The sequence below is a fragment of the Planococcus citri genome, chromosome 3 (assembly GCF_950023065.1).
Source record: "Planococcus citri chromosome 3, ihPlaCitr1.1, whole genome shotgun sequence".
Lineage (NCBI taxonomy): Eukaryota > Metazoa > Arthropoda > Insecta > Hemiptera > Pseudococcidae > Planococcus > Planococcus citri.
Window position 1 is genome coordinate 40,534,683 of NC_088679.1, and position 23,259 is coordinate 40,557,941.

General features: G+C 33.5%; 1 protein-coding gene across 6 annotated transcripts in view; it reads left to right on the plus strand.

Annotated features, from left to right (window-relative positions):
• Positions 1 to 23,259, plus strand: part of Dscam4 (Down syndrome cell adhesion molecule 4) — a 101,862-nt gene that overhangs the window by 41,324 nt on the left and 37,279 nt on the right. For 5 of the 6 annotated variants that reach the window (XM_065358643.1, XM_065358647.1, XM_065358645.1 and 2 more), the window contains one exon: positions 23,079 to 23,219. In XM_065358643.1, coding sequence (XP_065214715.1) covers positions 23,079 to 23,219 — 141 coding nt within the window. Of the gene's footprint in view, positions 1 to 20,547; positions 20,586 to 23,078; positions 23,220 to 23,259 lie in introns of those variants that run through there. The other variant, XM_065358646.1, reaches the window with a different exon arrangement.

Below are 23,259 nucleotides of genomic sequence, written 5' to 3' on the forward strand. Positions count from 1 at the left end.
TGAATTCTACTGAGTTTTATAATAAAATAAGGATCGTGCTTTTTCTTTGTAATTATCTGTGGTATTTTAAAATAGGTAATGAAATTTGAATTGAATTCGCCTATCCATTATAATAATGATACATGCAATCGTTTTTAAATATTTACTTACCTGGGTATAGAGCACGTTGTGTGGGTAGGTAATTTGTTGAAAACTTTTGAAATGCAATGCTAAAAATGTAGTCACTTATACCTACGAGAATAGAATTATTTATTTTCAAGGTATATTCAATGCTCATGAAAATGATGTATACCTACTTACAGGATAAAATATATTGTGAAAATGAAACTGGAGTTACAATTGTATCTATCTTCCTGAACAAAATGTTGGATTATCATGTCTACCTGTATTAGTAGGTAGGAAATACTTTTCTGTCAACTGTCATAAATATGACACAATACGAACACTTCTTTCAAGTTTATATAGGTAATATAGGTAGTATACGTACATATACGGTATATCTACTAAAGGTACCTTTAATACCTACCGCACGGTTTAATTTTATAATCCAGCATATTTGTATAAATTTGAACGCCACTCACCAAAATTCATTTGAAAAAGGTAAACTTACGACTGCGATGTTATGTCGAGCAATCCTTCGTACGTGGGTTCGTTTTCAGTATTTTATTGACATCTGTGAACAAGTTGAAAGTTCATAAAAAGAAAACATTTCCAAGGCAGTACTGGTGGTTTAGAAAACTTTATAATGTATCCTCGATTTGGTCCGAACGAACCGAACGTGTATATCGTTTTTGTATTCACTGACCGTATCTCACTTTCAGCTTTATAAAAAGAAAATTGCCGGAAAATGGGAAATACACTGAAATGCTTTTTATTGTTTTCCTGTTTCGTGAAAAAAAATACCCGTCGTTAGGTACTATTATCTTGTTAACTCTGAGTAAACGATATTTTTTCACTCTTCATTTCATATGCTAGGTACCTGCAAAAATATCAATAAATAAGCCTTTAAACGTTCTGTTAGGGATTATTATCGGGATAGGAATTTTTTACGAGCGTCGCATACCTTTGTGATTTAACGAATTGTGTAATTGATTTAAATTATTTTCGCAAAATTTCAGCTAGCGAATCTTCAGAGTCGATAGATTCTTAAGTTAATATTATTTTATCACATAAGTTTCAGAAATATTTTTGGTTCATATTCACGCTACTTACTCGTATACCATTAAATTAAAGCTTTTATATAGTTTTCATAAAAATTAGATTCGAGTAGCTCCCTGGTAAATATTTGAATGGGAGTAAAATTTACTTAACGTAAAATGGTAGTTAGGTAGAAGAATATGGCTTTAATTATTATTAAAGATACCTACTTAAAAGTAATATTTTCAATAAATATAGGTAGGTACTCAGCTATATGTAGGTACATACCTTTTATTCAAAGTTTTTGCAAATATTTCTCAAGTTTTTGCCAGCTACAATGAAGTACTATCGTCTTGGGTACAGTTTCGAAACAATTTAGTTAGCTTAAAGCGTTATTATAAATTAAATATAACGTTAGATTTTAATTAGAGTGCGCTACAGTTACGTAAAACTTTGTAAGCATATGTGAAAGAAATGAAGGTGGATAGTCGTTATGTTACATAGTTATTAGACTAAACACGGGGCAATATTTGTCTGTATTTAATTAAATTTATCGAATTTGCGAGCATTACCAAAAGCAGAGAAGGGATAATACGTGGGTTTTGTTTCGAAAAAACCTACAAATATCAGTTTTTTTCAAGCATCTAAATCTCTTTACGCGTTGAAATTCGAACACAGCGAGGTATATGTAGTATAAGCGGATGCGAATGAACGAAAGAAAAATCTGTATATAAGCCCCCACTTCAAAAGATGTGTGACGTAAAATAGTTGGAATTTTGTTTAGCTCACAGCCATGGTACCTTCCTAAAAAAAAGTTGGAGTGTATGAAAAATATCTCGAAACAAAAGATATTTTCGCGTTGGTCGGATATTTTTGTACATTGAAATGATTTTTGGGCAGAGTGACACGAAGGGGACATTCAGAGAGCTTTATATACCCTGTATAAAATATACGAATTGTGTAAGTAGGTAAGGCTACTTATAATAAACGTACGTATGCGTAAAGTGGGAAAGAGTTGAGCTTATATTGCTATACCTATAAATACATAAGCGAGGCCTATATTTCACAGCGTATATTTTGGGGTTTCAAAATATTATGCAAAAGCCACAATCGGCGGCTTTGTGCATTTAAATTATTGATTTCAAACAAACTGCATAACATCGGAAACGCATTACGTTGATAATATCATGAAAACAGATCTCATCAGTAAACGTAATTTTACGAACGAGCAACCAATTCAATTACTCCGTATTATGGTCAATTCGAGTGAATTTTGAAAAAATTAACGAATAAATCTCCTAACGACCTACTTTAAAATAGCCAACGTGCTAATGCGAAGTAAGTACCTAGCAAAAAATTACGAAATTTTGATTATACTGGTACGAACGCAGTTAACATGGTACTGTGGAAAAAGCGAAAAATTATCAAAAATTTGGCTATCCCTAATACCTATTTTGATTGATTAATGAGGGTGCAAACCTTAGCGCGAGACCACATAACCGCAAATATTGCAGAGTCTGCTAGCTAAAAACGGCGCTGGTAAATTATTTTCCAAAGAGACTGATGGTAGTATGGGAATTTGCCGCAAAACGTGACAAGTAATCTAAATGTACACCGTTTCCTTTCTTTGGCTGATTAACGTTCTATTTAATTAATTCGTCATGAATCATGAGCTTAGATAGGAAATCTGTTCTTTCCCACGATTCAATTACTTTGTGTGTTTCTTATACCAGGCAACAATTTCAACCTTTTTGGGTTTCCAACTTTCGATTCGGAACAATTTTGAATGTTTGGAAGAATCATGTCATTGAATGCATTATTTTGCTAAACGCTTATTTGTTAAAAGTGATCATTTTTCGTTTCAAGTGGATTAAAATGTACGAAAAAAGTGAGTGTAGATATGCAACCGAAATTGCGTCGGGGTATAGAGGTAAACCATTTGATCAAGTTTGTAGGAGCACGATATCGTAACTTGGTATTTTTATTAATGTTATACCCACTACCCATGGGCTTTTTTGTGGGGGACGCAGGGAGACCAAAGAAAAAATTCGAAATTATCGACAAAATTGTCATAAAAACTAAATTTAAAAAAATTAAAAAAATAAATTTTTGCAATTTTTTCAAAAAATTTTGATTTTTTTTTAGGTCAAAATTATTTGAATACAAAATCTATTAAGGTTAAAGGTAAAAAGGAACCTTTTAGCGGGAAGTTGTTAAATTAGAAAAAATAACTTTTGCTTCTCAGTTTTTACTATTTATTAGTGCAAAGCTTTTCAAACACCAAGTGTTCATCATCAGGCTTAAGCCTGATGATGAACACTTGGTGTTTGAAAAGCTTTGCACTAATAAATAGTAAAAACTGAGAAACAAGAGTTATTTTTTTTATTAAGGTTGCCACATTGAAATTTTTGAATTATGGAATATTATTACTTAAACAGCAAAAAAAAGTGATATTCTGAAAATATTTTTTTTAACAATAAAAAAATAATTTAGGTAGGTACATACTTGGATTTTCTTCTCAATACACAGTGGTGGAGGAGGGTGGTATGAAAATTGAGTACTTGCAACTTCAATTTAGCACCCCCCCCCCAGGAGGGAACCCCGAAAAATGGCCTGATTGTACCTGTATAATATATATTTTTAATTCATTCAAAAAAATTGTATAGAATTACCATAAATGCAGCACATCTCTTGAAAAATATCGAGCAGCCGAGGTGTATCTTGAAAATTTTTCAAGTTGTGTTTTTTGTGCCCCTGCGATCTGGATTGATATCCAACGTTGCAACTTCATAAATAGATATGACTTTGGTTGCATTCTTACTCCCATAAGGAACTGGGCTACTCAGGTTTCACTTGTGTACCATAATACCTAGACCTACATAGCTGATAATTGGTGCTGTTGTTATTTTTTAAATGAAAAATCTCGAATATTTTTACTTCGATTTTGTTTTAACGAATGAGCTTACATGTATCATCAAAGCTATCAAGAATCAAAATGGGCACAAATCAAATACCATTTGTCCACCTCCTCTCACAAAATCAAAGAAAAATTGAAACAAAGAAATTCGATTTTTTCAATTTCTTTTAATTTGACATCGACGTAGTGATGTTAAAATGCTCGCATATTCCTTTGCCAACGTGAAAGACGAGCATTTGCGCGTAAATTTCAGAAATGAAAGTTACCTACTATTGCTTGTATTTGTAATTTTCAATATGAAATGTTCAACGTGTTGTCCAACAAACAGAACAACATGAAAAAATAAGACAAAAGTATGACATTTTTTGAAATTTTATTTGGCTGAAAGGGAAAGATGAAGGGAAAGGGGAAGGGGTTCAATATTATCACTATGAATTTTTTTCGTTGCTTAAGAAAACATAACGACTTTTTTCCAACTCAAAATTTTCAAATAGGCTATTTTGACTCTTCTTCCGGATTTATCATCACTTAAGTGAAAATTTTTAGACATTAAAAATTCCAAAATAAGGGAAAACTAAATGGAAAGTTTGATATAAAATATGGAAAAATTAGATTTTTTCCTAATAATATCTCAATATTTCTGAGAAGAGAGGAGTCTTAAAGTTTTTCTTTAATGATTAAAAAATGAGAAAAATACAAAGTTTTAAACAGACACATCTTACAAAAACATTCTGAATATATTTAAAATTATTTTCTTTATCAATTCCACCATATTCAGTGATATTGAAGTGTTCGTCTATGAAAAAAAAAACGAATTGGAAAATGTTTGCTTATAGAAAAAAATTTCAAGTCTATTTGAACTTGTAAAAATGAGTAAAAAATTGATCAATGTCCTTTTTCCATGAAACCTCTCAATTGTCTTCTTTGCATCCTCTTATCACTTATTACCTACGGTTAATCACGATTGCAAAATTTTTAACGAGATGACAAGCAAAAACTCTTTTAAAAAAAGAATCGAAATCTGAATCAATGATTCTTTTTTAGATGATCGATTCTTTTTCAACTCTTTTTGAACTCTTCTTTCCAATAATTTAAAGGAAAAAAACATTTACCGTTGCCTTTATCATTGCACCTCGTACTTCTAAAGTCATATCAAAAAGAAAAAGTGATCAAATTCGGAGAAAGAAAATCACAGAAGGTGTAGATCAGCGATTAGCTACCTAGTTTTCTCTTGATTTTACTACGATTCTAAATTTGATTGTCCTGAAAGCATTCTTGTTCAAAAATGTTGAAAATTCGCCAGTGGAAATTTCTACGCTTATATTTCAATTTTAAAACTCATACTGTCCCTAGAAGCTCCATTTAAGGTAAGAATAACTGAACTGAAGTCAAAAATATGCTGTGTAATAATTTTCAATTTAAAATTCTTTTTTGAAACTGACTTCTCTCTTGGCTTTTATATTCGAATAGGTCATTGCATAATTTCAAAGAATTACATTCTTCTATGCGTACCTAGCTAAATTACTTTTTTCTCAATTCGTTAAGAATTAGCAAATAAATGTCATCAGCTAACAATCAAAAAATGATAGGTATATGGAGATGACATGCTTTTTCTAAACATGTAAGAATTTTTTGAGTCGAAATTGAAGGATTGAAGTAGGTAATTCCCTTGTTAGTTTTATACATTTCGTTTTGCATGTTATACCTACTCAATTAGTACTTGAGACTTTTAATGGTAGCTTTTCTTTTCTTTTTTCATTTTGCATTCAATGCTTTGAAAAATCGATAAGTTTTAAAATTCTATCGCATCAAAAAGAATATATACTATGTATGAAGCACGTATTACCTACCTACTTATTCTCATACACTACATGTGCTTTACTCACTCTCGACATGAAATTGAAGAAAAAACTGGGGACGTAATATATAGGTAGAGAGATACGTAACGTGTATGCCTACGAATGTTTGTGGATAATTAAAGCGCGTACATAGAAATTGTTTTGATATTTAAATCATTTTTTAATATCGTTTTACGTTGTGTTTTTTTTCCTCACATGGAAGGCGGCGGTTTCTCGCTGTTTGTCGTTTTTACAAAATACTTAACGCAAAAACCATTTACCGAATAAAAATTACGAATAATCTACGACATGAAAGTCGTGTAATTTTTTCATCCGCCGAGCTGTTGTAATTTATTCCACTTTTGTATACACCGCTATTCACATAAATTTTAAATTTGCAGCGTAAAAATACCGGCGAATAATAAATGTGTGACTGATACACTGTCTTGGTGAAATCTGCGATGATGGTTAGGGACTATAGGGAGTGAAAAAAAAATACCCGAGACAGAGAGAAAAAACTAATAAAACATTATACCACGTTGAATTCGTATCACATCACGTATTCTAAGCTCCTGCTGTGTGTTGAAGAACGTCAATCATTCTTTAAATTAAAATACGACTACGGGCGTGTTTTTTCATTCATTTTCAGTCGAAAGGTGTTCCGCGAGGTCTTTGCCTCCAAACGACATCATTTTAATTAGCATCTTGGTGCGTGAAGCAAAAATCCCACCTATGAAACCTGGAAACTGGGATGTTTTCCAAAATATCCGACCCCACGTTTCCCCGGCACCGGCGATAGTAACTACGGTGGTAATAATTATTACATCAAAGATGCGAAAAAATATCGCCCGAATAAAAAATACACAAAATGGTAACCATTTTCGCGTTTATTTTGCGTGACTCGAATACAAAACGGACGAATGAAATTCAGTCAGGTAACGAGGGTAAGTTTTCAAAATATTCGGAAATGTTGTATTCAGACCATAGCGTGCGAATATTTCCAATATATAACAGAATAACGGACGAAGCTACATATAAAAGCATTTTCTGAATAAATTTCAACTTTTTCCCAGAATCGTCTCAATTGCAGTATAAATTTAAACTTTACCCTGGCTCCTATTCTCTTCCCCATTAAATTCCCTTTTGACTGCGAAAAATTTGCCAAATCATTTGGGGTACCTATTTGTTGATCGTGTTTTTACCTCAAGTGTTGATGAAAAAATAAACATACACACGCGTATTACCGAAATTAATCGAAAAAAACTCGACATTAATATTATAATTATGTACATGAGTTTAAAAAAAAAAGCGAAAAATTATTACATATACTTCGATCGAATGTTATAGTTAATAGGTAATGAAAAGATGAGAAAAAAATTAATTACGGAACCGTAACTTTTTACTACTTTTTTACCTTTTTTCCCCTCATCTTTCCTTACTACACTTTTTTTCATCGAGCTTTTGAAGCGAATGCGGAATAAATGTATCTCAAACGAAGCGTTTCCTATTTCATGGATAATGAATCAGATTGTCTACGTGATTGGAAAAAGCAAATTAGTTTCAAATAACCATTCATTTTTGTTTACGTTGGATGATTTTTTACTTGACTGGATAACCACTTGGAAAAAAGAAACTTCTCACCGAAAAAAAAAAGGCGCGAAAATAACCTCGAGTCTGTAAAATTTTTAATATTTTGCTTGAAGTTGCATTGCGTGTCATATTTTCGACTTTATTCAACACCCAAGCTTTTGAAATACTTACCTACAATATTGGTAGCTGCCACTTTTTTTTTTCGAAAGTTCGTATGTATGAATTTTTTATTTCGTGTTTTAAAGTATTTTTTTAAAATATTTCATGACGTAAAAATACTTATTCGTGAATTTTTTCACGTAATTACCTGAAAAAAATCTCAAGTAAAAAGCTTAAGAAAATTTTACAACATCAATATTCATGCCGTATGAACAGAAAAATGGATATTTTTTTCTTCGGTGTTTGACGTCAAACTCATAATTACTTAAGGAAATACGAGTAATGTTCCTAGGAGAATTCGTGATATTCGTAAATTGTTTTAAAAAAGAAATATCTGCATCCGACGTTGATAAAAAGCCTATTAATATTTTAAACGTTAAATACTTCCTTTCTTAAGATGAAAAAAAAAACGACCTTTATCTTCTCGTAATTAGGCATAATAATTCTGTAGGATTTAGTAAGTATAACTAAGTACGTAATGTAGTAAGAAGAAAATATTTAGGTATTAATTAGCAATTTACTGCCACTTTCCTATTAGAGTTTTACTTTGATTAGGATAAATTAGCCCACAACCAACGTACAATTTTAATTAATCTTCTTAAAAGTTGCCTTCAATTGACACCAATCACTTCAGTTGGAAGCAGGAATAAGTTGGAATTTAAAGAAATTACGAATGGATTATCAAAGGCCGAACATTTTTCAGAGAATTAAGGAACCGAACTTGATGAGTATTCTTTTTCAAAGCTTTAATCGAGATCGAACTTATTGAAATGTTTTCTGCTCTTTCTTTTGAAATTTGAATTTGAGTTCATTGAAATAAGAAAGAAAAAAATTTCGTAATTTATTTGAATTTTATATTCGAGCAATTTCATTGACATTTCAAATTAAATTTTTTTAAAAGGATGAAAATTTGAATTCATTTATTTGATCACGATTTTGAGTTTTTTGCTAGCTTATGTAGGTTTGAATAGGCCTAAAAAATATGTTGACTTTAGTTTTGAGTTACCTACCAAAATTTACATTCAAGATTCCAATTTTTTCTAAAGACCCTATAACTGGGAACACTAAAAGGTGCGGTGTGGAGCTTATTCGAAAAAATACTATCATGTATTTTAGAATGTTAGGATTTTAGGGCATTGATTTCATATTTGATGATGATGACCATTTGACCTGAGACCTGATAGCTCAAAATTTGTTCCGTCTCTTCTTCAAGAACACTTCCGGTGCTGATTTTTTTCTGGAGAACTTTCATTAATTCAAAAAGAAGGTCCTCTCTCTGAATTTGTTGAAAATCCTTCATCATTTTTTTTTTTTCGAAACACGCCAGAATAGGTGATTATTAGGTATTTTTCGTGATCTTCTATTTTTAAAATTTTCGCCTATTCAGTCTCTGAAATTGATTTGATCCAACGTTTATCATGTTTCTGCAAGAAATAGTTTTACAGTACTTGGGTAATTTTTTCCTAGTTTGCTTTTAAATTTTGAAAGAATGAAAAATCACTACTTAACCAATTTTTCCCACTATTTTATTCCACTAAAATTGTGAAAACTTTTTATTTGGGTAAATTTTCATCTCGCAAATGTTCTAAATACGCTTGTTTTAAAGTTTGCAAATGCTTAGGGTATACGTATAAATAAATTACTGGAATACTCGAAATTCGTACAAATTGTGAAAAATTTCATTAACAGTTTGAACAGAAAAGGGTTAACTATCTTTTCGACTAAATTAAATGACTATAAAATTCTCGTTCTACAATCGAGGTTGAAAAAAACCTCAAACATAAGTATAGGTAACTCTTAGGTAAATTGTACCACGCTATATAAAATTTAATTAAGTCGAAATTTCGCAATTCTCTCAATTTGCATTTGTATTCGGAAAATACTCGAATTAACTCCACCACTCGAGTTCATTAAACTAAATATGAAGAAAAAAGCGCGATGACATTTGCAAAAGAAAATGGACGAATCTCTACGAAAATAATCATATTAGCATGCAAATTTCTACTTCATGTAGTGGAAAATGTACCACGATTGTGCATTGAATAAATGAACAAGGAAAAATGCATAGTTGGTATTTTTTCCACCGCCAATTAAAATTTCGAAAAAAGAGCAGCGATGTTCAGCACTGTTGTGGGATATTTTACATACCTACCTACTATAAAATGTGATAATACCTATTATCGTTATATTCTTACCTAATCGTTTAGAAATAGTAAAAACTTTGATCTGCATAAATTTTTCAACTTTAAAGTCGTTAAGACCCAGTCACGTATTTTCATCAAAAGTTTACCGAAAATACTTATACTGCGAGCTATACGGGTATTTTTCGAGATTTGTTTTTCAATTATAAAAGCAAACTGTTGGAATATTGTAATTTGACGAATATTGTTTGAGAACCTTTTCGTTGTGGGAGAAAATCTGAGCGATTGTCGTTTAAATGTAATTTTAATTCTTAGGTACCTACCTATTTATACATACCTATAAGATGCGTGTGTGTGAGGTTGAGGTATTATCAAAGTTTTAGGTAGGATTTGTGAAGTAAAGATGATAATTTTTCCACGTACCTATAGTTAATAGACGAAGCAAAGCGTGACATTTCATCTTCTCTTCAAGTCTTTAGTTGTGTAAAACGAGACAATGAGATTAGTTTCAGGGTGTTGGAGAGTTTACCCGGCTGTTCATGTCATAATCTCGAAGCGAGGGAAAACGATATCAAAGACAAACTATTAAATCTATCCTAAACATTTGCGGTTTGATATTACGCAGCAAAATCTGTCTGCTCGTTCTCTCTCTTTCTCGCGTACGTATAGTTAGTACTGTTCTAATTTTATCTGCGATTAAATCGTGCTCGTTGAACCTAACACAATACGGATAGGGTTACGGTAAGACCTACGTACCTTGCAGTTATATGCTGCAAGATTAATAATTTCGTGTTTATAAAACTCACCTATACGAGTATGTGTACCTACCTACGCTTATTTTTGAAACAATAAAACTGCGCGAATAAAGCTGATGCGGATATAATTCATTAAATTCGTTCATTCGCCGAAGAAATCAAACGGCGTGTATTTCATTGCTGATACATACTGTAGACCTATACGAGTATTACTACCTACTTACCTACCTCTCCAAACAAAGTCGATTTTTCATTTCTGTCTGCAACACATTCGCCGCGATTGGCTTTGTATATACAGAAGCTGCTAAACCTGAAAGCAGCCGATTTCGTGAAACGAAATAAAACTAATTAAATTTCTTTCAGCTTATCCACTTGTGTTTTTCCATAACCTGTGGAAAATCTTTGTATGTGTTGGGAGATTTTTACGTTTTGGGTTTTCTGTCGAATGTGTTAGACGGATGTTGGATAGCCTACCTCTATTTCATGAAAAGATTACCATTCTTATCGAATCCACGTTCTGAGATTAATTTCTAGATGCGAATGAAACTGGTGAAATTACTTTTTACAAACCAACTTCAAAAGTGGTAGAAAATTATCAAAGGAAGAATACTTACCTCCTATATGGTGCAGGTTATTACTGTTTTTCTTTTTCTTCGGAATGATCAGTTTATTCAGCTCGAGTCGAGTCAAAAGTACAGATAGGAACTCGTATATATAATTAGTACCTACATCATTCTTACTCCAACTTGAAGTTGTTTAGGCAACCAAAATACCCAAAGAGTAGAATACTACACGTAAGTAAGCGTAAAATAAATCAGAATTAGACAACAAATGGTCTGGTTCCATCAAACATCAAATGCGTGGTTTTACTATAGCAAAGGAGTCGTTAATTAGACACTTTTGTAATTCAATACGTCCGAAGGTAAGATTAATAGGTGTAAAAATTATTCAATTTGAAATTGGCCGATTCAACTACTCTCTCAAGTTACATATTATTTAATCCATTTTTCAAGTCTATAGATAGGTAGGTATATAAACAAACGTAGGTACCTGGATTAGAGAGTTCAGATAACTACATAAATGGCCTCCTGTCAAAAGCAGAAAGAACCTTAAACTACCCTAAAATGGTTGAGTCAAATTAATTTTGGGAGCAAATTTTTTAGACTTTTAAAATATTGGACCAAGCTTGGAAAATACTACCCACCGTGTATTTTTTATGCATTCGCATCCCTTCGAATGGTTTTGAGTTTTTTTTTTTTTTAAATCAATTATGAATTTCTTTCATTATCTTTTCGTTTCTAGGACTTAAAAAACGCACCAAGAATAAAACTTTCTTGGGTACTAAAAATCAAATTTAAAATAATATGATTTTTTTGCAGTTGAAAAAACGAATACCTATTTCAAGAGGATTAACTTTTCGATCGAATGAGATTCCAAATTGATCCGGTTTATAAAAAATATTTATACAATAGGATGTATGATGATGTGGTCTCATGAAATAAGTAGGTACATTCTGATACAATGGGATAAACTTTTGCTCAAAACATGGACTGATTTGGTTCAAACAGAATGTAAAACTTGTTTTCAATGTGAGTTTTTAACGCACTTCTATCAAGATTCTTGAATACGTTACTCATAAAAATCATAATACCTAATGTCCTGTAATCAAACTGGAAGGATATGAGCCTTCAGGGCTACCAAAATCCTAGGACGAAACAGTTTCAGGTCTGTTTAATTTATTGTAAAAAGTTATGTACATACTTACGGAATTTTTTTCAAAGTAAATGATAACATTTAAAAATTAAATTTTGGCAAAAAAGTTCAAATTTGAACTTTTATCATTTTTTAGGAGTGTTTTTGAACATCCTTTTAACGTTCTTCAAAACTGTGCAAACTGCTTGATCCCAACTTCAAACGGTTTTATCTTACAAGGGAAGCCCCCCCACATGAGAATCTCCGATTTGAATGAAACTTGGACTGTTGGAAAGAGGACCTCAAAAAACACGCATCCCCCAATTTTCAGCTGCTCAAGTTGATTTTTCGATTTTTGGCGAATTTTTGAAGTTTTGTGTACACAGGAAAAGCTGTTCAACTCACAAAAAATATGCTTTCTGATGTAAATTCCAGATCCGGCCGACGGTATAGTATTAATCGATTAGGTATCAAGCGTAAACCCTTCGGCCAAAATTTTAGCTGCTCAAATTCATGTGGTGGGGAGAAACGGCCATTTTTCGAATTCGCCGAAAATATGAGAAAAAAAGTAAAAAATTCTGTTTTCTGACCGGAAGGCCGGATCCGGCCAATGGTGGTATGAGTCGATCAGGTATCTAAAAGACTACCTTTGGCCCAAATTTGAGCTACGAAAGTTGATACGCGGGAGAGATGGATATTTGTAGTTTTTTCTCAATTTGTGAGTTGAACAGCTTTATTTCCTGTGTACACAAAACTTCAAAAATTCGCCGAAAATCGAAAAATCAACTTGAGCAGCTGAAAATTGGGGGATGGGTGTTTTTTGAGGTCCTCTTTCCAACAGTCCAAGTTTCATTCAAATCGAAGATTCTCATGTGGGGGGCTTCCTTTGTTAGAGAGTACTGAATTTATGTGTTTAAAACTGAAAATTGAATTTCTAAGAAAACATTGAGATCTCCTCTCACAATTTTCAAAAAAGGAGTAAAAGGGGTGAAATTATGATGATCGAAGAGCTCAAAAAAATGTCGAGCAAAATCGAAAAACTCGAGTCTAGAAATGGATCATTTTAGTAATGATGTCTCTAACTATGTTACTCATCATTTTTTTCATAAATGCATATTCACAGCAAACTGGGTAGGCAACTTATTTCACACCATATTTTTCATTTTTTTCAATAACGAATTCTGTGTCGAATAGGTATACCTGCCTATTACCTATATTATTGATGTTTTTTTTTCAATCTTTCAATGACATTTTTGTTTTTTATTGCGAAATTAAATGTTATTAATTCAAAGAGCGTGCGCAAGACTCATTTTAAAATTTGAGCATTTTTCTTTGTCGAAAATTCAAAAATGAAGTCAAACTTTCAATATTTTCTTGATGATATATTTCTAGTTGCTTTTTAATTTTTTCTTTCGGTTGCATCCTCCCTTGATATAAATTTTGAATTGAAAATTAAAAAAAAATTTTAACAGGAGCAAGTAATTATTTTGAAAGTAGGAAGATAAACACTACCTATAGAAAACTTTTCAAGTTTGGTATGTACTTTGAAACTCTGAAAATCCTTAGCCTATTCAAAAGTCACATTTCGTACAAACCTCGCCAATTCTTCAGTTTACGAAAACATTATTAAAAATACATCAGATTATAATAGAACCCACAGCACACGGTATTTATACACTTAGAATATATCGTTAAAATCAATTCTAAGATATCTTCAGGCATGTTAGATCGTGGCTACACTGGAGTAGGCCACGCCTATATTCTCCGACGATCTGTATATGCGTTGTGTAGAATGTTCACGGAGACCAGTTCTCCAGTATGTCGTATATGTATTTTGTGTGTGTTTTCTGTGTACAAGTGGCGCGATGTTTTGATGTTTAATAAAGGCGTTTAAGCCCCTGTTTGTGTTGTTATTTCGCGATCGCGATGATACGTAAGTTAGAAACGTATTTTCTAACATGGTGGAGGCGAAGCCGGGTAACCCCTCAAACGGTAATTCCCGCAGTGACGCGAATTCGAAGGTCCGAGGTCCGAGAACAAAATACCTATCTACCAAGAGATTAGGTATCAAGGTGACGATGACGCGAACGCGAATTCGGATGCGAGGAGAAGAACAAGATACCTGCTAAGTGATCAAGTATCAAGGAGATGAGTAAAATATTATCTGGGTAATATGTATCCTTTTCATACTATATTTTTGTGCATGTTAGTTGGCCAACGTAGGTAGGTTAATGTTATTTGCATGTACATGTATATTATGTGTGTGGCGAATAGGTATACTTACACATGGATAGGTATAATATTGTGTGTATTTTAGGTAGGTACATACCTACTTACCAATAGGTATTATATGTTGCATCAGATTGCTTTTAGTAGATCTACGTATTCGTTCGCTGTTGTCTGCAGCAGCAGCGGCGGATGCAGGTTAGGGTGACAGATTCTAAAAATAGCATGCGTTTTAGAGTTCCCTTTTGGCGGCATCATTTTACGACTTTGCTTGTTTTACTTGCATGTGTGTGTATAGGTATAGGTACCTATTTTATTACGTTAAATATTATGCAGTGGTCATATACTCGTACATGAGTATTTTAAAGGAGTGCTTATGTTTTGAGATCTGCCGCTTGGCTAAAATAATAAGATTTAATGATGCAGAACTTTTTTATTGTTTTTAAAAAATGTCAACCGGCCGGTGATAAAAGGGATGCGACAAGTGTATGTGTATTTGGAGCTGGAATACTGTGTATTTTTCAATTGTGGTGTGCTGTATTTTTCATGATGTATGGAATTTGAAAATTACGAGCTCTTAGTAAATTTTAATACCTAAGATTTCTTTTACCACAAAGAAATCTTGCAGCTGCAGAGTGGCGAGTTGAGATGCGAGGCACAGAGGTGTGGTTTATTCTTTCAAGTGCCTGTATGTAGTGTAGTACCTACTAGGTTTACATTTAGTATTGTGACTGTGACTGTGGTGTATGTTCACGATCTTTTGTGTGCTTTCTTTGGAGATTATTTTTCAATTTTAAATTGATAAAACTACTGAACTATTGATTGTGCTTTGTGGTGTGTACTCTAGTACAGTTCGAGAGTGTGATTTGCTGATTTGTTTATTGCAGTCAAGGTGAGAAATGATATATGTTTACCTAGGTACTACCTACTTAAAATGTGATAAGAGTGTGGGTTCATTGTTACACACTGGTTTCAGGATCTCAATATGAGTGTTCCATATTGCTGAAAATGAATCTCAGTGGGTAACATGAACGAAAAGTGAGCTATCAAGCAAGTTAATAGCTGGGAATATGAGAGTACCATATTCTTGGGGATGGACTTGTGAGATAGTAGGTATAGGTGAGTTTGATATTTCTTTATGAAGAAATTTTATTTGATGAAAATTTTAAAAATGAAATTTTGAATTATGTGAGGACCTTCAATCAGTTCAGTAACTGAAAATAATGAGTGTGCCATATTTTCGGTGACAGTTCTGTTTGATTGTCGTTTTGAGATGTGAAAAATTATTAATTGAATTTTAAATTTAAATTATGATATGAGATCTGCCTTTTGTGTGTTCATCTGGGTACATGAGTGTTCCATGGCTCATGATTGGATGCATGGAAAGTCAGGAGAATTATTTAATAATCTTATTGAGTGGTACTTGCTATTTTTATAGATGAGTAGTCGAGGTCGAGGAAGAGGTCGAGGTCGAGGTCAAGGTCAAGACCAAGGTGGTGACCCAGATTTGATAACTACTATTTTACGACAGCAAACAGAAATCCTAAGGGCCCTGCAAGGAAATCCCTCAGGTACAATTTCGATAAAAACTGATTATAAGCTTACCTCTGATATGCGCTTTGATGTGTGGTATGATAGTTTCTCAAGTGAACTGTCTGCACTTGATCTGCTCGATATAATTCAAACTAATATTATTCCGAATCGTAATTATACTTCGAACGAAATTGTGATTAGAAAGAATAAGGTTCGGCATATTTTGATTAATCGAATTGATACTAGTTATCACAATAAAATCGTAAATATTCGTGACCCTCTTGAAGCGTTGACTAAAATCAAGGAATTTAGGAAAGCCGAAATAAATTCTACGTCTTCGACTTTGCAAAAACAACTTGAGGATCTACGTTTTAATAAAGGTTCCGAATCTGTGGCAGAATTTATTTTGAGATTTGAGGCAGCCGTTCAAAAATTTGAAATGTTATGTAAACCTCTTGAAAACGATGCCAAATGCAATCGTTTCATAATTGCAGTTAGGGAGCAGTACTCGTTATATGAGTTGACTGCTGAGACTAGGTTCATACAGTCAAATTATGACGAATTGATGAAATTATGTTTATGGTTCGAATCAAATGAGAAAGAAAAGCAAGTGCTTGTTACAGAGCCTGCTTCAGCTTTTCGATTTGGAGATGATAGAGGAGGTGTTTCTCAAGGTCAAAATAGTCGAGGTGGACGTGGCTTTGGAGGACGTGGACATAGAGGTGGTGGACGTGGATTTGGTGCTGGGCGTGGCAACCGTGGTAATCGAAGTAATCGTGGCAGTGGCGTAGGACGTGGAACTGGTCGTGGAAATGGCTATGGAAATTTTTCAAATTATGGAAATTTTCCAACTCGTGGAGGTTTTCAACATCGAGGAAGGTTTCAAAATCCCAGGCATGGTTCCGAAGAAAGGCGAACGGATTATTGCTTCAATTGCGGTGCAAACAAGCATCGAGCGTCAGAATGCTTCATCGAGCCTGGCAGCGGTATACGGTTTTGTTACAAATGCCACAAATACGCTCAGCACATCTCCTCCTCATGTCCCCTAGCCACTCGAGGTAAAATTAAGAACAAAACTCCCAAAAATAAAAATGATAGTGAAAAAGACAAAAAGTAATTAAAAACTTGAATTATAGCGCTACACGAGGTGAGATTAACAAATGAGACGAGTACATCAAATGAGATAAGCACTTCTGGTCAAAGTGGTGTAGTGCTAGCAGCAGGTGTGGAACAAATGAGATCTGAGATAGGTAAGTCAAAAATTACTTTTGTAGCTGATTGTGGTGCGAGTGAACATCTTATTCGAGATTGTGATATTTTGAAAAATAAACGAGATAGGCAAGTATCATTGCGTGGTGCGAGCGAAGATGTTCACGTAGATATTACTCAAAGTGGTGAGTTATATGTAAAAAGTCTGTGTGGTGAGCCATTTACTCTGAAAAATGTTATGTATGCTAAAAATGCTTCTGAAAATCTATTATCTCTGAGAAAATTTACTGATAATGGATATTCAATTATTTTGAATTCAAATACTATTGAAATTTTTAATCCTAAAACAAAACGTACTTTATTTACTGGAGTTTATAAAAATAATGTGTGGGTTGTAAATTTTGATTTATGTGATGAGAATGAAAAATCTGTGAGGGGCGCAGCTTTTGTAGCGAAGAAACGTAAAATTGATGAGGTGAGCAATGCAAATGAGACAAGTAACAAACCAGATAAGAAATTTAAAAGTGACGTGAATGTCAAAAGTGAAGGTTTCAAAATTCATGAAAATTTAGGGCATATTTCGCGATTATATTTGCAGCAAATGGCTAAACGTGATGAGAAACTGAAAAATATAAATTTTGATGAGTCTATACTTGATTGTGAGGTGTGCATTGCTGCAAAGATGACGCGATTACCTTTTAAGAATGATAGGAGATTAGCTATTAGGCCTTTAGAAATTATCAATTCTGATGTGATGGGACCTATTAGGCCAATGACCTTTCCTCACGAGTATAGGTATGTTGTATCTTTTGTTGATGAGTTTTCAAGATATGCAAGTACCTACTCAATAAGAACTAGAGATGAGGTTCCTGCTTGTTTTGAGAAATTTCTGGTGAGAGCAAGGAACAAATTGGGAAGTGATGTGAAAGTTTGCTATTTGAGGTGTGATGGAGCAAAGGAATATACTCAAGGTAAGATGAAAGAAATTTGTGAAAAAGAAAAGATTGAGTTTGATGTATCTCCTCCTGATACTCAACAATTGAATGGTAAGTCTGAGCGCTGGAATCGTAAACTTCAAAATACTGTTAGGTGTTTTATGATTGATTCAGGATTACCAGCTAACCTGTGGCATTTAGCTGTTGATGCTGCAACTTATGTGTTGAATAGAACATGTCATAAGGGTATCAATTTTGAAATACCGTTGAATAAATTTGATCCTAGAGAGAAGAGTGGTCTCAAGTATATTTCTCGTTTTGGTTGTCTTGCTTATCGCAAAATCTTGAATAAAAATGATCTTAAGAAGTTCTCTATTCGAACTTATAGTCAGGAAAAATCGTCAAAGAACAAAGATAGTCTGAAGCGTTACTTCTTAGTAGGATATTCTTCAAACAGCTATAAACTACTTGATATTCAAAGTGGCGAGATTATTAATACACGTGATGTGAGACTGAGACCATCAGTAGTTTATAAGGATGTGTGTGATGAGATTAAGTCGTCTGCTATACCAACTGTCGATGAGACTATCAACTATGATGAGTGGTTTTCAAATGCTAATGCTGAACTTGAGATATTGAAGCAAACTAGTTTGAATAAACCATTTACGAGATCAGAGGCGCGAAAATTGGAGATTCAGCAGAATTTGATTGCCTTAGCTAAGTTTGATGATAAAGGTGATGTGTTTGCTTTGATCAACAATGACCCTGTCACTTATTCAGAGGCAATTTCTAGAGAAGATGGCAAAGAATGGCTGGAGGCTATTGAGGAGGAAAAATCATCTATGATTGAGAATGACGTTTGGGATATTATAAGGCGAGATGAGTTAGAACCTGGAACTAAGATATTGTCTCATAGATGGGTGTTTCGTAAGAAAATTTGTGTAGGTGGTATTACAAAATATAAGGCAAGGCTAGTTGTTCGTGGGTTTGAAGATACTAATAATTACGAGTTATATGAAACGTTTGCACCTGTGGAAAGACTACCGAATATTCGAACGATTTTCTCTCTTATTAATAAGCTAGATCTTGAGGTAACTCAGTTGGATGTCAACACAGCTTTTCTTTATGGTATATTAGATGAGCCAGTTTATATGGAGGTTCCTGAAGGAGTGTTGTCAGATGATGTGCGGGGGGAGTATGTTTGTAAATTGAAGAAGAGTCTCTATGGTTTAAAGATAAGTCCGAAGAAGTGGAATGAGAGGCTTGAATCTGAAATCCGAGAGATAGGTTTGGAGAATACTTTGAATGAGCCATGTTTATTTACATTTCATCAGGATGGAATAATTGCTGTTATTGTTATCTACGTGGATGATTTGATTGTGGCCAGCAACAATGCGGAGAAAATGAAAGAAATTGTTGATAAATTGTCTTCAAATTTTAAGATCAGTGATCTAGGCGAGTTAAAGAAATATTTAGGTATAAATATAATACGTGATAAGAAAAATAAAGTGATGACATTAGATCAGCGTGAATATGTTGATAAGATCTTGGAGCGTTTTGAAATGAGTAATTGTAAATCAGTAAAGACTCCAATGGTTGAACGTGGCGTGATGAATAAGGAGTTAAAAGCTTTAGAAGAGAGTGATGAGGGAAGTGAAAGTAGGAAAATGTTGGAATTAACTGAATTTCCATTTCGTAAATTGATAGGCTCTTTACGATATTTAACGGATGGTACTAGGCCTGATATTGCTTATGCGGTTCATGAGTTGAGTACTCATATGTCAGCACCTACAAATTACGATTGGATGAGAGCTAAACATGTGTTGAGATATTTAAAAGGAACTCGAGATTACTCATTAAGGTATGAAGGAAAATGTGATGAGTTGGAAGTTTACGCCGATGCAAGTTTTCGTGATGTGCAACCTTCAATGAAAACAACTGAAGGATATATTATTAAATTATTTGGTGATGTGATTTCTTGGGCGGCGCGTAAAAGAAAGAGACGCGTAACATCAACTTGCGAGGCTGAATTCCGTGCTTTGAATGAAGCATTGCGTGAGATGAAGTGTTTGCAAAGCACTATAAAAGGTGTGACGAATCGATATTTATATCCAGTGGTTGCATATTGTGATAGTGATTCAGCGGTGAAATGCACTACTGTAACAAGTAAGCCGAAATTGAAACATGTGATAGAAACTGAAGCTCAACTGGTAAGAGAGTGTGTGAAATTTGGAGAGGTGAGAGTAGAGAAAGTGACTTCAGAAGAGCAGTTGGCGGATATCTGCACAAAACCGCTACCTATACCTCGTTTTTCTATCTTAAGAGATGAGCTCTTATCTGTTATTTGATTTCTGATGCTTTTGTTGTAAGTTTCAGATACACACGATTTAAATGTGGAAAGTTACCTGGACATCGATCTTAATGAAGATGAACTTGATCTAAAATGATTGTTGGTGAGAAAAAGATTATGTGATGTGTCTCAAAATTTTATTCTGTGTAAACAGAGTGATGCGAATATAAATAGTCACAGTGTTTTGGCTTTACTGTGGCGGGGCTTCTGTGTGGTGCGATTTATGAATTTTTCTTTTTCAAAATTTTTTTTAAATTGTACATCACCGGAGAATAGGGGGAGTGTTAGATCGTGGCTACACTGGAGTAGGCCACGCCTATATTCTCCGACGATCTGTATATGCGTTGTGTAGAATGTTCACGGAGACCAGTTCTCCAGTATGTCGTATATGTATTTTGTGTGTGTTTTCTGTGTACAAGTGGCGCGATGTTTTGATGTTTAATAAAGGCGTTTAAGCCCCTGTTTGTGTTGTTATTTCGCGATCGCGATGATACGTAAGTTAGAAACGTATTTTCTAACAAGGCACCCGAAATCGAATCGAACTAAACTTTGGCGCGATTAATTTGACATTTTGTCATTAAAAATGCGGTCACAGAGCACGTTTCCGTTTTCGTATCAACTGAAAAATAAACAAAAGCCAAGCTGAGTTGGAAAAATATTGAAGTAGGTCTCAGAATATCCGTAGAAATTGGTCGGTTTCAGCTAGTTACATTACACAGTTGGCAGTTGAAAATTAATCGGCAGCTGGTTTTTGGTGCTGATATACGAGAGCGTAAATAATTCACATCGTGTGTGAATTTTCACTTGTGCTATTAGCTTAATAAAAGTTGGGTTAGCAATAGCAATTTTAGTTTTCAGAAAAAAATTTCCAACGAGTTTATTTGAGTTACATGGTTTTGAAATACAAAAAGCTCACCTACATCAAAGGTTAACTGTGCTGTGAAGTAAATCGCAAATTGAAATTGACCCATTATCGGTTTCAACACCTCTAGGTATCTATTTTAAACGTGTAAACTACCCAACCAGTGATGTAATAATGCTGTCATCGTCATTATTGTCTATACGTTTACGTAGGTACCGCTTAGGTAGGTACTTACCTACCTTGAAAGTGATTTTACTAATTATCATCAACGAGTATTTTTAATAATTATGTTTTCATCAAAATCAAAGTACCTACCCAATCTTGCTAAAATTTAAATTACCTATAGTTCCCACAACACGTGAAAGTGAATGATTTCTTGTCAAGTATAACTTTTTTTTCATCTTCGAGCTATGAACAAGCTGGTAATTTATGTTTAACAACAACGTAATTCGAGTATCAATTACCTACGAACTTTTACAAAATGAATAAACTCGTCGATTTAAAATCTTTTACCGAACTTTTAACGGGTAGGTGAGTCTAGGCAGAAACCTAATTTAACTCGTGGTAAAAAAGTTTCTCATTAACTAGTCATTTAAAACTTGTTCGTTGAATGATTAAGTAAATGCCGTGAAAGTTTTCAAATTTTCAATAATTTTTTCAAAATTAAGTATGAATTTGGCTGCAGAGTTGCACAGTTTTTCATCATGCAATAGTAATACCTACTACCACATTATTTTATCCAAAGGGCGTTGTCCTTTTTTTTTTTTTTTTTGAAAAAATAATTAATATAATGTTTTACGTTGAGGTTATACGTGTTGCTGTTCTATTAATGACCGAGGACGTTATTTCATTTACTTGATAATTAAATCATAATCAAATTACACTAACTAGGTACTTCTCGTCATCGCGCTAAAAATAATTAACGTCGACTTGATAACAACTTTGCAAATCTCGTAAATGTTTATTTTCTTCCCAAAAAAATAATGCATATTTTTGTAAAATAATTTTTCACGAATTTTATTCCATTACGAGTTTTTTTTTTTTGTTTTTATACGAATAGAATTTCGATTTATATGTAAATGTTTGCATTTTTCCTAGATAAATTTTCATGTATCAAAGCAAACTCAATTTATACGAAGAACAGATAAAAAGTGAGATTGATTGTGAGCTACTGAGATAAAATGGAAAGTTGGCAAGAGATGCAATAAATTTATAAGCGTGAGAATTGATATAGGTACATAATTCCTCGAGTGGTTGAAAAATTGTGTTTGATTCGTACGCAATATTTTTATATTGTGGATGACGATAAAATGTTGTCTTTCATATATGTAGGTATACTATAGGTACCATGTAGATAACATACCTGGAAGATCAAACATGTTGTATTTTTTCTGTTTGAACTTTGAATCGTTCATATAAGTTCAATATTTTATACTTTAACTTAGCTTTGCTTTTGAGGCTAATAAACAATATAATTTGCATTGGTATTCACCTATACATAGCGAGCAACCTGCAAGCAACTGAGCAATCAAAACAAAAAATTTTGATTTGGTTGCTCATTTCAGCCAATCACCGAGCAGCTTTGCGAAGTTGCTCGTTTTTTCGCTATTGTAGGAGAGCATTTATGCATAACACAGTCAAGGTTCCCAAAATATGTATAATTTTTTTTCAGCGTTTAAAATTCTTGGAAAAATTTTACTCGCATTTACACAATTGTTTTTCTTCTGTTCACAGCCTTGTGTTTACCATTTGACGTAAAAGGACCTCAATTTACCAGGGAACCTCCGACCAGACTACATTTCTCAAATGATACAGGAGCAAAGATTGATTGCATTGCGACTGGAACTCCGCCTGCGCTGGTTGAATGGATATTAGGTATGCATAGTGAAATTACAATAGTCCGTACGGCTTCGCA